The 14,029-nt window shown below is 42.7% G+C and overlaps 1 protein-coding gene across 1 annotated transcript in view; it reads right to left on the bottom strand.

Moving 5' to 3' along the window:
- LOC311134670 (proline-rich protein 5-like) overlaps positions 1 to 14,029 on the bottom strand; it is a 46,093-nt gene that overhangs the window by 16,181 nt on the left and 15,883 nt on the right. Inside the window, exons 2-4 of the mRNA XM_084168418.1 lie at positions 4,952 to 5,079; positions 1,072 to 1,197; positions 873 to 953 (exon numbers count right to left, since the gene is read on the bottom strand). Of these exons, the coding sequence (XP_084024544.1) occupies positions 873 to 953; positions 1,072 to 1,197; positions 4,952 to 5,079 (335 nt within the window). The remainder of the gene's footprint in view (positions 1 to 872; positions 954 to 1,071; positions 1,198 to 4,951; positions 5,080 to 14,029) is intronic.

The following is a 14,029-nucleotide window of genomic DNA, read 5'->3' as shown; positions in this document are numbered from 1 at the left end:
CCATGCTCTGGACACTACGCTGACAGACACAGCAAACCTTCTTGCCACAGCTCGCATTGATGTGCCATCCTGGATGAGCTGCACTACCTGAGTCACTTGAGTGGGTTGTAGACTCCGTCTCATGCTACCACTAGAGTGAAAGCACTGCCAGCATTCAAAAGTGACCAAAACATCAGCCAGGAAGCATAGGAACTGAGAAGTGGTCACCACCTGCAAAACCAGTCCTTTATTGGGGGTGTCTTGCTAATTGCCTATAATTTCCACCTGTTGTCTATTCCATTTGCACAACAGCATGTGACATTTATTGTCAATCAGTGTTGCTTCCTAAGTGGACATTTTGATTTCACAGAAGTGTGATTGACTTGGAGTTACATTGTGTTTAAGTGTTCCCTTTATTTTTTTGAGCAGTGTATATACACTTCCTAGTGTTAAAAAATACTACATGAGGTGTTATTGCATAACACTGAAAGTCTTAATTCCCTAACAATGACAAAGTGTCAAAGTGTCAGCACTAAGCACAGTGTTAATTTAACGCTCAAAAGTGTGGACCCGTATAGACACTGGCCCAGTGTTAAATTTAACACTGTCAGTGTTGATTTAACACTGAAGAATTTGCTGTGAATGATTGACGCAGCTCTGTGGCCTGTTGGTTTTCTCCTATAGTGTGTGATACGTGTGACTCCAGTTGTTTACTGGGCTGTAATGGAGGCTGATATGACAGAACTGACAGCTCTGATCTGGTCTGGAATGATAATGAGATATCTGGCAAGGCCACATGGCCTCCCACAAACACACACACACAGGCACAGACACACACACACATGGCAGATAAATGCCATACTAGCAAACAGATGTGTGTGTTTGTAACTCACCTAACACCTTCGTTGAGGACATAGAGTTCATTGTCAGCCAGACCTTTCTTCTGGAAGACGGCAATGACAGCATTGTGGATGCTAGTGTACACACACACACACACACCAACATGTAAGGTTCAGATTCCATTTACCCATTAGATGATAGTTAATATTCATAACAAGCACAGACTACATGCATGGTCAGGCTGCAGCATACCTGTTCCAGGTAGCATTGGCCCCGGCCCTCTTCTGTTTCTCTCCTCTCTCCTCCGGTGATCCCTTCTCACTCTTTCCCAGTTCACTGAGACTGGGGGAGCTCATCAACTTCAGCCTGTGTAGAGTTCTCATGACGGAAGAGAGGGAGGGAGAGAGAAAGAAAGAAAGACAGCACACTAAGCATTGAGTTACAGCAAAGACTTGAAACTGAACAAGAAGGAGATCATTCAAATAGGGGAATAGAGAGAGGGGTGGGGGTGTGAAGAGAAGAGTATGAACAAAGAGTATAAAGTGAAAGAGGGAAAGAGAGACTGTATCTGGCCGAGGCAGAGACCACAGCAGAAGACTGAATGAGAGACTGAGGAGAAGAGAGCGAGGGGTGAGGGGAGGAGGAAGAAGGAGGGGCGAGCAGAGCTGTCCTTCGCAAGGGGTGGGCCATGGTCTGACTCTATTGCTTATTGTCTGAGGTCTCAGGAGAAAAAAAACTATACCATTCCCTTGCACGCCTCTCTCTCTCTCTCTCTCTCTCTCTCTCTCTCTCTCTCTCTCTCTCTCTCTCTCTCTCTCTCTCTCTCTCTCTCTCTCTCTCTCTCTCTCTCTCTCTCTCTCTCTCTCTCTCTCTCTCTCTCTCTCTCTCTCTCTCTCTCTCTCTCTCTCTCTCTCTCTCTCTCTCTCTCTCTCTCTCTCTCTCTCACTCTCTCTCTCTCTCTCTCTCTCTCTCTCTCTCTCTCTCTCTCTCTCTCTCTCTCTCTCTCTCTCTCTCTCTCTCTCACACCACAGGAGGTTAGTGGCACCTTCATTGGGAGGACGGGCTTGTGGTAATGGCTGGAGCGGAATTAGTGGAATGGTATCAAATACATTATTATGAGACGTCCTCCCCTCAGCAGCCTCCACTGATACACACATACATGCGGACATACAAATACAATAAATTCATTCACAGCACAAAATCAATTGCATATGCCTGTGGGACTGCAGAGAGAGGGAACTAATAACATTGTTTTTTGCTGTTTACCTGATAGCGACACCATGAGCTTAACAGGAAGAAGTCTAGCTCTTTGACAACAAAAACAGGAACAGGAAACAGCGACACAATAAGGTACAATGAGAGACGGTTTCCTGCGTGGCATGGGATGTATCGCGGGACAAAAGATGCAGCGAGACAAGCTACGATATAGGAAGTAGCCTCGCTAGGCTTCTAGGCTCTCCTGTTAGAAACATAAGACAGTTTGAGGTAACAACAGATCTTGGATCAGATTACCCAACCCCCAATCCTAACCTTAAGCGGTAGTAGGATGAAACGATCTGTCCCTGTATCAGTGGTTATGGGCAACACGGCCGGGAATGAGACGAGAAAGCAATGCTCTGATGGGAGAAGGACTAAAAAGACAGAAGTGGAAACTACAGCACAGAAAATAGATAAAATGCAGTGATATGATTAGTGAGGGCGGTTAAAGGGTTGAAGTATGGTTGGTTAGGAGGTTAGAGTTGGTCTGATTGGTGAAAAGGATTCAAAATTAGTATTCTGATTGGTGGAGGGGTTAAAGTACAGAGTGAATAAATGCTTGTGTTTCTGGTCAAACCCACACAGTCCAAGTCTGCTGACACCAGACCGAACAATAGACCTCTTCAACACTCCCACAGACACAGGAACACACACAGGCATGGAGTACACATAGGCACTTGGATAGACACAGAAAGAAGCTCATACACACCAGCATGCATACACACACACACACACTCACACACTCACACACAAACACTACACACACAGGGTATGACCACATTTTCTGTGCTGTTCTGATCTCTGTGTGTGTGTGTCACTATACCTCCCCCACAAAACCCCACACTCTTTGATTACTCCCTTTAACCATTCCTGCAGAACCTTTCAGTATTAACTGATGAAACAACTCAGCAATGTTGCGTAAGGCCAAAAATGTTACACACAATCAATGGGTCAAAGTTCAAATACCCTGTAGCCAATAGGCCAGCTGTGTTGCACACTTACACAATCCTTAGAGGGAGTAAAGTGGGTATGGATTGGATAACTATAAGCAATATGGTCAAATCTAACCCTTTGACATACAGTGGGGGAAAAAAATATTTAGTCAGCCACCAATTGTGCAAGTTCTCCCACTTAAAAAGATGAGAGAGGCCTGTAATTTTCATCAAAGGTACACGTCAACTATGACAGACAAATTGAGAATTTTTTTCTCCAGAAAATCACATTGTAGGATTTTTAATGAATTTATTTGCAAATTATGGTGGAAAATAAGTATTTGGTCACCTACAAACAAGCAAGATTTCTGGCTCTCACAGACCTGTAACTTCTTCTTTAAGAGGCTCCTCTGTCCTCCACTCGTTACCTGTATTAATCAGTATAAAAGACACCTGTCCACAACCTCAAACAGTCACACTCCAAACTCCACTATGGCCAAGACCAAAGAGCTGTCAAAGGACACCAGAAACAAAATTGTAGACCTGCACCAGGCTGGGAAGACTGAATCTGCAATAGGTAAGCAGCTTGGTTTGAAGAAATCAACTGTGGGAGCAATTATTAGGAAATGGAAGACATACAAGACCACTGATAATCTCCCTCGATCTGGGGCTCCACGCAAGAGCTCACCCCGTGGGGTCAAAATGATCACAAGAACGGTGAGCAAAAATACCAGAACCACACGAGGGGACCTAGTGAATGACCTGCAGAGAGCTGGGACCAAAGTAACAAAGCCTACCATCAGTTACACACTACGCCGCCAGGGACTCAAATCCTGCAGTGCCAGATGTGTCCCCCTGCTTAAGCCAGTACATGTCCAGGCCCGTCTGAAGTTTACTAGAGTGCATTTGGATGATCCAGAAGAGGATTGGGAGAATGTCATATGGTCAGATGAAACCAAAATATAACTTTTTGGTAAAAACTCAACTCGTTGTGTTTGGAGGATAAAGAATGCTGAGTTGCATCCAAAGAACACCATACCTACTGTGAAGCATGGGGGTGTAAACATCATGCTTTGGGGCTGTTTTTCTGCAAAGGGACCAGGACGACTGATCCGTGTAAAGGAAAGAATGAATGGGGCCATCTATCGTGAGATTTTGAGTGAAAACCTTCTTCCATCAGCAAGGGCATTGAAGATGAAACATGGCTGGGTCTTTCAGCATGACAATGATCCCAAACACACCGCCCGGGCAACGAAGGAGTGGCTTCGTAAGAAGCATTTCAAGGTCCTGGAGTGGCCTAGCCAGTCTCCAGATCTCAACCCCATAGAAAATCTTTGGAGGGAGTTGAAAGTCTGTGTTGCCCAGCGACAGCCCCAAAACATCACTGCTCTAGAGGAGATCTGCATGGAGGAATGGGCCAAAATACCAGCAACAGTGTGTGAAAACCTTGTGAAGACTTACAGAAAACATTTGACCTGTGTCATTGCCAACAAAGGGTATATAACAAAGTATTGAGAAACTTTTGTTATTGACCAAATACTTATTTTCCACCATAATTTGCAAATAAATTCATAAAAAATCATACAATGTGATTTTCTGGATTTTTTTTCCTCATTTTGTCTGTCATAGTTGACGTTTACCTATGATGAAAATTACAGGCCTCTCTCATCTTTTTAAGTGGGAGAACTTGCACAATTGGTGGCTGACTAAATACTTTTTTCCCCCACTGTACAAAGCGGAGTTTCTGCCCTATCGCTTCCACCAATCTTTTTTTTCTTCACATTTCCAGTTATTGCATGTTAGGTGTACCATTGAGATGGTAGTGCAACTCTCTGTAGTGCCATCTGCCATCCACTACATAAGGAATGGGGCTTGGGGTTGATTTCAGACTGGCTATAGTTTTATGACCACCCTGAATGTTAATCCTTGGAGTTGATCCTCACCTCCTGATTGGATGATCGCTATTGTCCATATCAGGGCTTGGGGGCGGGGTTGAGAAGGTGCTGAAGTTGAGTGACAGGGGTCGGGGGGAGGGGCGAGAGCCGTGCCGCCGAAGGAGTCCATCCAGCATCTGTCAAAGGAAACATTGAGAAAACAACATAAAAATGAATCAACAAGAAACTTCAAGAAAAGCTTGACTCGCCAGGGTCTTTTTATTCAGGGTGGGGTCAGGGTGCAAAGTATGCTCAGAAAGAACCGTATTATACAGAACAGGCATTCCTCTTCATCATGCAGAATAGGGAATTGATTGTGTCTGTCGGCTTGATATTTTATAGATTATTATTATTATTATTATTATTATTATTGTCACAGCAGCTAGCCAACTAAGAAACATTCAACACATGGAAAGAGAGAGAGCAGTCAAAACCAGAGTGAACTCTGAACGGCCTCTGGATACTGTTGATGTAGCAGCCTATCATTTGAGAGCATAACAACAGTGGTATTTTGAAATCAAAAGGGCGAGGAAGGCTTACTCAATGCTCATGCAAACTCATTCAGTCTACACACACACAGATGCACACAGATGCAAGCAGGCACACGCACACAGGCATGCATGCACACACACACACACACACACACACTCATGCACACACAGGGCCGGTTCCAGGCATAAGTGACATAAGCCTTACAAAATGGGTAGAATTGCAAAATCTGTATAATTGCAGGAAATTAGCAGTAAAATTGCAAATTTCTTCTCTCTGTCCAATGGCAAAATGTGTAGAATTGCAGGAAATGATTTTTTTTCTACAAATGTTCTCTCCACCATCAAAAAAATAATAATTTATGGAAATACTAGTCGATGTAAATACATTTGACCTCATGCTTATCGGTCTATAGGTTAATTTGCATTATTTAGTGAATTCATTTGGTGTATGTATTTTAATTAGTCATCATTTATCTTGGTTGCTGCTGGAGTAAAACATGTGCTTTTATAAGCCCATTAATTGCGCAACAATTTTAAATGCAATCGCATGTTAAAACAGTTATTTCTCAACTGGTAATTTAATGCCCGCTCCGAATCACCTTTTAAGTGCAGGCAACAGACTATCAGCGCGTCAACATGTGAGCTGGAGGCAGTATGCATTTTGAAAACATACTTAATTGTTTGAAACCGGCAAATTTTACTTCATATTATGAGGCATGTCTACTCACCTTGCTTCAAAGTAGCCTATAGGCAAAATCCTATAACTGTGTTTCAAGTTTGGGGAAGCTTACAATTTATCCTACCATTAACCTATCTGCGTGCCAGTTATGATTTAATATGCGCATTTTCGTGGAACAGTTTCATTTCAATGATAATGTTTTCATTTCTCCAAATCATTGTCACGTGGTTAATCATACAAATCTAAATTAAAATGATAAAAATCAACAAAATTCAACTAATTGGTGAGCACCAGCCTCTGCCATATGGACACATTGATATCCCTTGATCCATTGGCAGCTAAAGAAATGAGCACATGGAGCTGATAGCCTATATGACAATGCAGCAGTAAGCCTATAACTTCAATGGTCAACTAAATGTACATTTACATTTACATCATTTAGCAGACGCTCTTATCCAAACTAGGTAAAAATACATAAAGCCAACAAATAAAAACAGTTGAAAATATTATGAAATTTCAGTTTCTTTCAATCGCATTCATTTCTCTTCTCAGCCTCTTTCTTGACTTGAGCTATAGTGAAGTGCAACATTTGTATCAAATCATTCAACTGTGTCAGGCCCGAAGCTTTCGCTAGCACTCTTGCAACATCTTATCAACTAGCCTATTCCAGGCGCTTAGAGTTTCCTGCGCCAGTGAGCTCAGGACAGACAGCTGTTTTTGCCCAAGGGAAAGTGTTCAGGTATTTTATGACGTTTCCACTGGATATACAGTGCCTTCAGAAAGTATTCAGACCCCTTGACTTTTTCCACATGTTGTTACATTACAGCCTTACTGGGCTCCCGAGAGGCGCAGTGGTCTAAGGCACTGCATCACTACAGACCCCCTGGTTCGATTCCAGGCTGTATCACAACCGGCCGTGATTGGGAGTCCCATAGGGCGGCGCACAATTGGCCCAGCGTCGTCCCGGTTTGGCCGGTGTAGGCCGTCATTGTAAATAATAATTTGATCTTAACTGACTTGCCTAGTAAAATAAAAAAAGTATACTTCTATGAAGTAACACATATGGAATCATGTAGTAACCAAAAAAGTGTTAAACAAATCAAAATATATTTTATATTGTTCAAAGTAGACACCCTTTGCCTTGATGACAGTTTTATACACTCTTGGCATTCTCTCAACCAGCTTCATGAGGAATGCTTTTCCAACAGTCTTGAAGGAGTTCCCACATATGCTGAGCACTTGTTGGCTGCTTTTCCTTCACTCTGCGGTTCAACTCATCCCAAACCATCTCAATTGGGTTGAGGTCGGGTGATTGTGGAGGCCAGGTCATCTGATGCAGCACTCCATCACTTTCCTTGGTCAAATAGCCATTACACAGCCTGGAGGTGTGTTTTGGGTCATTGTCCTGTTGAAAAACAAATGATAGTCCCACTAAGCGCAAACCAGATGGGATGGTGTATCGCTGCAGAATGCTGTGGTAGCCATGCTGGTTAAGTGTGCCTTGAATTCTAAATAAATCATAGACAGTGTCACCAGCAAAGAAACCCCCACAACATCACACCTCCTCCTCCATGCTTCACGGTCGGAACCACACATGCGGAGATCATCCCTTTGCCTACTCTGCGTCTCACAAAGACACAACTTGATTGGAGTCCACCTGTGGTAAATTCCATTTATTGGACATGATTTGGAAAGGCACACACCTGTCTATATAAGGTCAGGAAGGTGACCAAGAACCCGATGGTCACTCTGACAGAGCTCTTGAATTCCTCTGTGGAGATGGGAGAACCTTCCAGAAGGACAACCATCTATGCAGCACTCCACCAATCAGGCCTTTATGGTAGAGTGGCCGGACGGAAGCCACTCCTCAGTAAAAGGCACATGACAGCCCGCTTGAAGTTTGCCAAAAGGCACCTAAAAACTCTCAGACCATGAGAAACAAGATTCTCTGGTCTGATGAAACCAAGATTGAACTCTTTGGCCTGAATGCCAAGCGTCACATCTGGAGGAAACCTGGCACCATCCCTACGGTGAAGCATGGTGGTGGCAGCATCATGCTGTGGGGATGTTTTTCAGCAGCAGGGACTGGGAAACTAGCCAGGATCGAGGGAAAGATGAACGGAGCAAAGTACAGAGAGATTCTTGATGAAAACCTGCTCCAGAGCGCTCAGGACCTCAGACTGGGGTGAAGGTTCACCTTCCAACAGGACAACGACCCTAAGCACACCGCCAAGACAACGCAGGAATGGCTTCGGGACAAGTCTCTGAATGTCCTTGAGTGGCCCAGCCAGAGCCCGGACTTGAACCTGATCGAACATCTCTGGAGAGACCTTTAAAACAGCTGTGCAGCAACGCTCCTCATCCAACCTGACAGAGCTTGAGAGGATCTGCAGAGAAGAATAGGAGAAACTCCCCAAATACAAGTGTGCCAAGCTTGTAGTGTCATACCCAAGAAGACTCGATGCTGTAATCGCTGCCAAAAGTGCTTCAACACTGAACACTTATGTAAATGTAATATTTCAGTTTTTAATTTGAATAAATTAGCAAAAATTTATAAAAACCTGTTTTTGCATTGTCATTATGGGGTATTGTGTGTAGATTGATGAGGGGAAAAACGATTTGATCCATTTGAGTCAAGGGGTCTGAATACTTTCTGAAGGCACTGTATGGGCTCATCAGATCATGATATTTAGCTCTTTCACATCAAGGCTGGGTGATTATCGAGGGGGAGATAGTTGGAAAGATTTTTCAAATAGCCTACAGTGAGCAACTATAGTTCTAATAGGCTAAATTATCATTCGCAATTTATGTAAAAAAAAAAAAAACCTTCCTACATTTCCGCGCAGCAGGCCAGGTAGGCTACTTCTATGCGTTCTTAGGGACGCGCGCGCTCCCTCAACATTAACAGGACAGAAAAACAGACACATGCCCATTGCTCAAATGGAGCACTAGAAACAAAATAATGAAAGAAATTGACAAAACTTGTCAATTATGGTTATGAAATAAACCAAAACGTGTTTCTCACAAGTGTAGCAGGTTGTGAACTCTGCAAACAACATTTTCACTCCGAGAATGAGAACGGTAAATGGCTGTAATTAATACATGCAGTAACGGTACATTTAATACTGGTGACATACAGTGGGGAGAACAAGTATTTGATACACTGCCGATTTTGCAGGTTTTCCTACTTACAAAGCATGTAGAGGTCTGTACTTTTTTTCATAGGTACACTTCAACTGTGAGAGACGGAATCTAAAACAAAAATCCAGAAAATCACATTGTATGATTTTTAAGTAATTAATTTGCATTTTATTGCATGACATAAGTATTTGATACATCAGAAAAGCAGAACTTAATATTTGGTACAGAAACCTTTGTTTGCAATTACAGAGATCATACGTTTCCTGTAGGTCTTGACCAGGTTTGCACACTGCAGCAGGGATTTTGGCCCACTCCTCCATACAGACCTTCTCCAGATCCTTCAGGTTTCGGGGCTGTCGCTGGCCAATACGGACTTTCAGCTCCCTCCAAAGATTTTCTATTGGGTTCAGGTCTGGAGACTGGCTAGGCCACTCCAGGACCTTGAGATGCTTCTTACGGAGCCACTCCTTCGTTGCCCTGGCTGTGTGTTTCGGGTCGTTGTCATGCTGGAAGACCCAGCCACGACCCATCTTCAATGCTCTTACTGAGGGAAGGAGGTTGTTGGCCAAGATCTCGCGATACATGGCCCCATCCATCCTCCCCTCAATACGGTGCAGTCGTCCTGTTCCCTTTGCAGAAAAGCATCCCCAAAGAATGATGTTTCCACCTCCATGCTTCACGGTTGGGATGGTGTTCTTGGGGTTGTACTCATCCTTCTTCTTCCTCCAAACACGGCGAGTGGAGTCTAGACCAAAAAGCTCTATTTTTGTCTCATCAGACCACATGACCTTCTCCCATTCCTCCTCTGGATCATCCAGATGGTCATTGGCAAACTTCAGACGGGCCTGGACATGCGCTGGCTTGAGCAGGGGGACCTTGCGTGTGCTGCAGGATTTTAATCCATGACGGCGTAGTGTGTTACTAATGGTTTTCTTTGAGACTGTGGTCCCAGCTCTCTTCAGGTCATTGACCAGGTCCTGCCCTGTAGTTCTGGGCTGATCCCTCACCGTCCTCATGATCATTGATGCCCCACAAGGTGAGAACTTGCATGGAACCCCAGACCGAGGGTGATTGACCGTCATCTTGAACTTCTTCCATTTTCTAATAATTGCGCCAACAGTTGGTGACTTCTCACCAAGCTGCTTGCCTATTGTCCTGTAGCCCATCCCACCCTTGTGCAGGTCTACAATTTTATCCCTGATGTCCTTACACAGCTCTCAGGTCTTGGCCATTGTGGAGAGGTTGGAGTCTGTTTGATTGAGTGTGTAGACAGGTGTCTTTTATACAGGTAACGAGTTCAAACAGGTGCAGTTAATACAGGTAATGAGTGGAGAACAGGAGGGCTTCTTAAAGAAAAACTAACAGGTCTGTGAGAGCCGGAATTCTTACTGGTTGGTAGGTGATCAAATACTTATGTCATGCAATAAAATGCAAATTAATTACTTAAAAATCATACAATGTGATTTTCTGGATTTTTGTTTTAGATTCCGTCTCTCACAGTTGAAGTGTACCTATGATAGAAATTACAGACCTCTACATGCTTTGTAAGTAGGAAAACCTGCAAAATCGGCAGTGTATCAAATACTTGTTCTCCCCACTGTATGTAATGGGGAATTGCTTTAAAAAAACAATAAATCAAAGGTCAAACAATGCACACAATGAAACAACGAATGCGCAAGAATTGATGGGAGACAGCTGAGCCATTCTGGAAAGAGACTCGCCTATACTGTATCTTCGACACACACCCCTCCCCTTCTTCTTGTCTCAACATTTTAAATTATACTCAAGACACATTATCTTCACAAATATTTTAGATGCTTTTCACTGACAGCCGCAACTCAATAATCAGCTAGGCCTATTGCCACGCGCGCTTCCCAAATTGGGTGCTTCCCAAATAGGCATAGGCCTATGAGCTTGTAATTTCAAACAATCCATAGCTATTTTAAAAAAGAAGCTAATGATCCTCGATTCCTCTGTGGCTTAGTCATGCTTTCTGGTGAAGTATTTTATTTATTTCTGTATAATTTTGGAAAATGTATTTCAATTTACTACCCTAGCATATTGGACCTGCCGCTATGCCATTTCTCTCCTGTTCTATTGGTTCATACTTTCTTTCTTTGTCCAGAAGCCAAAACCAATCCTAGTCATATTAGCAACTCATTCTTGCTCTTGCGTCTTTAGATTCCCCTTCTTTCTAAGTTTCTAACAGAGATTTTCATCTCTGTCACATATGGAACCGCTCTCATTTTGGCAAATGTTTGAAAATTATGTTTTATTGGCTGCTTCATTACAGGAGTTGCATGTTCTGTTAAGATAAATTACCATTATCTAAATGTGATTTCTGTCATTCCGAGCACCCTGGGTGGACGCCCTAATGGGTTTATGCACTCAATGCATATGGGTCCGGTAAAATTTCGCAAATGGCCGGTAAATTAAAATCTTCCCAGACAGGTCGTACGGCGCCACATTTTCCTAATGGAGACCCTGACACACACACACACACCATGACATTCGGGGGTCTCTATTGAGTGTACGCGCTTCATAAAATGTTATGGGCCTAATAATAAAGACATAATTTAAATGGTAAAAACTTGAACTACCTTTTAATGTGGTATAAACACAAACAGTCATGATATTTCATGTGATTGTCAAACAAATCACTTCAAAAGTAGGCTATCTGTGCATGTTCATCCACTCCAAAATAATACCAGCATCCAAACTGCATGTATACTCGTGCCATTTGATGAATGGAAATATACATCTTGTTACAAAACACCAAAAAGTGTGCCTAATGACATTCAGTGATTGTTATTGATTAGGTCTACATTAATTGATGCGTTTTGCTGACAAATTTACCTTTTTTGTACTCTGAAAGTCGGGACACCTGAAATGGGGCTGAAACTGTCCCGGGAAAAACGTACTAGACTAGGCTACAATGTGTATTAACATGAACTTCAAATAGGCCCACCGGTAGCCAGTGATGTAGTGGGGAAAAAATTGGTGGGTAAACTTTAATTGCTGGTCGTGGTGAAAAAATGAACGCTCCCTATACTTTCAATGCATTTTTCAGAAAACGGTGGGTAAATGGCGTTTACCCTCCACAAGGCCTACACCACTACCGGTGGCCTACCCTCTCAGCCGAGGCAATTTTACACGCATAAACACACGTAGAACAGGTAGCCTACATTCAGTATAATACATGAGTTGAATCAAAACATGTTCGAATGCTTTTAACTAGAAGAGCCAACTATAGGCCTACTGTCATTAACGTACTTGTTGGATGGATTGATTGCGCATTGGTGTCTAGCTGTAGGCTAGTTGTCTGGTGATATTGTCGACCATCATCAGCTGATCCAGGAAAGAAAACAAATATTGATAGAAAATAATAAAGCTAAATAAACGGTCTACTACTTCTGGCCATGGATGGCACGGAGAACAACAGTACCCGCGCACACCTGAAAAACAAAGTAATGAGAGCTCTAAACAGCTGACTGACAAAAGCAAACAATGATAAATCAACTGATAAATCTAATGCATTGGAATTAATATTATTTTTATCATAGCAAACAAATGGTGAAAATTAGGAAGTACAAAGGAAAATCGATGCATAAAGGAGCTCAGATGAGGATGAAATTCAGCGAATTCGCACCCTGAACGCAAACACACACACACACACACACACACACTCTCTCTAACAATTAAAATACAAGGTTTAGTTTTTAATCTTTTGCATGAAGGAGCGTGTTCTCCAGGCAGCAGCGACAATACAGCTCTCCTACCAAGGCAACATCCAACTCTTCCCCGACTATACTGCGGAGGTATCCAAAAAGCGACCGTTATTTAAGAAGGTTAAATCTGACCTCTACAACACTGAAATAAGATTCAAACTACTCTACCCGGCGAGTCTCAAAATCCCCCACAAAGACCGGGACATAACCTTCCAATCTGGCCAAGACGTGGATAGATACTTCAAGGAGGAAATTTACAGCCCTCACTGAATAAGATAAGCTATTTCCATATACACCACAAAGTGCCTACATTTCATTCATTCCTTAACACAATGCCTCAAGCCTACATGGACTATCCGCCTTGCCTGATTAATATTGAAACAGAACTTGATAAAAACTGAACTGATTATGGCAAAGCAACCACGCTGATATTTTGCGTTCATATCTATAGCCTTTCTCCCCATTCTTGCGAACATGAACTTGATATTTCCATAGGAAATTGACAAACATAACCTACCTACAACGACTGATTGGACTAGGCTATAGCCCGACTGCTTTTTCCTCTTCCAAAGTGCTACAGTTTGGTTTAATATTTGTCTTTGGAACTCTTTTGTGTTTAATTTATTTATTTGTCTCTGCTTAATTTATTTTTAGGCCTACATGTCTTTAGTAGCCTACCTCCCCAATCTTGCAAATATGAACTTGATATTTCCATGGGAAACTGACGAACATAACCTACAAGGACTGATTGGGCTATAGCAGGGTTCCCCAACTGGCGGCTCGCGGGCCAAATCTGGCCCGCCAGCAATATTATTCGGCACCCCAAAGCCCCCAAAAGGGATTCTGAATATAAAAAAATTAATAATAATAATAATAAAAAAAATCTCAGACCCGAAATGCAAAAAGTCACAAATGCAATATCTCAAGAAGGAAGTTTTCCAACCTAAATAATGCAAAAGTTAAGTTTGAACTTCATTCATGACGAGAGAGAATGCAGGAGACAGTCAACTAATAAAGCAGGCAGTGGACCATTTGGTGGTGCTGAAAC

This window comes from Coregonus lavaretus (assembly GCF_964263955.1).
Source record: "Coregonus lavaretus genome assembly, chromosome: 9".
Taxonomy (NCBI): Eukaryota; Metazoa; Chordata; class Actinopteri; order Salmoniformes; family Salmonidae; genus Coregonus; species Coregonus lavaretus.
Note: the sequence above shows the minus strand (reverse complement) of the source record. Positions and strands in the feature narration are given on the sequence as shown.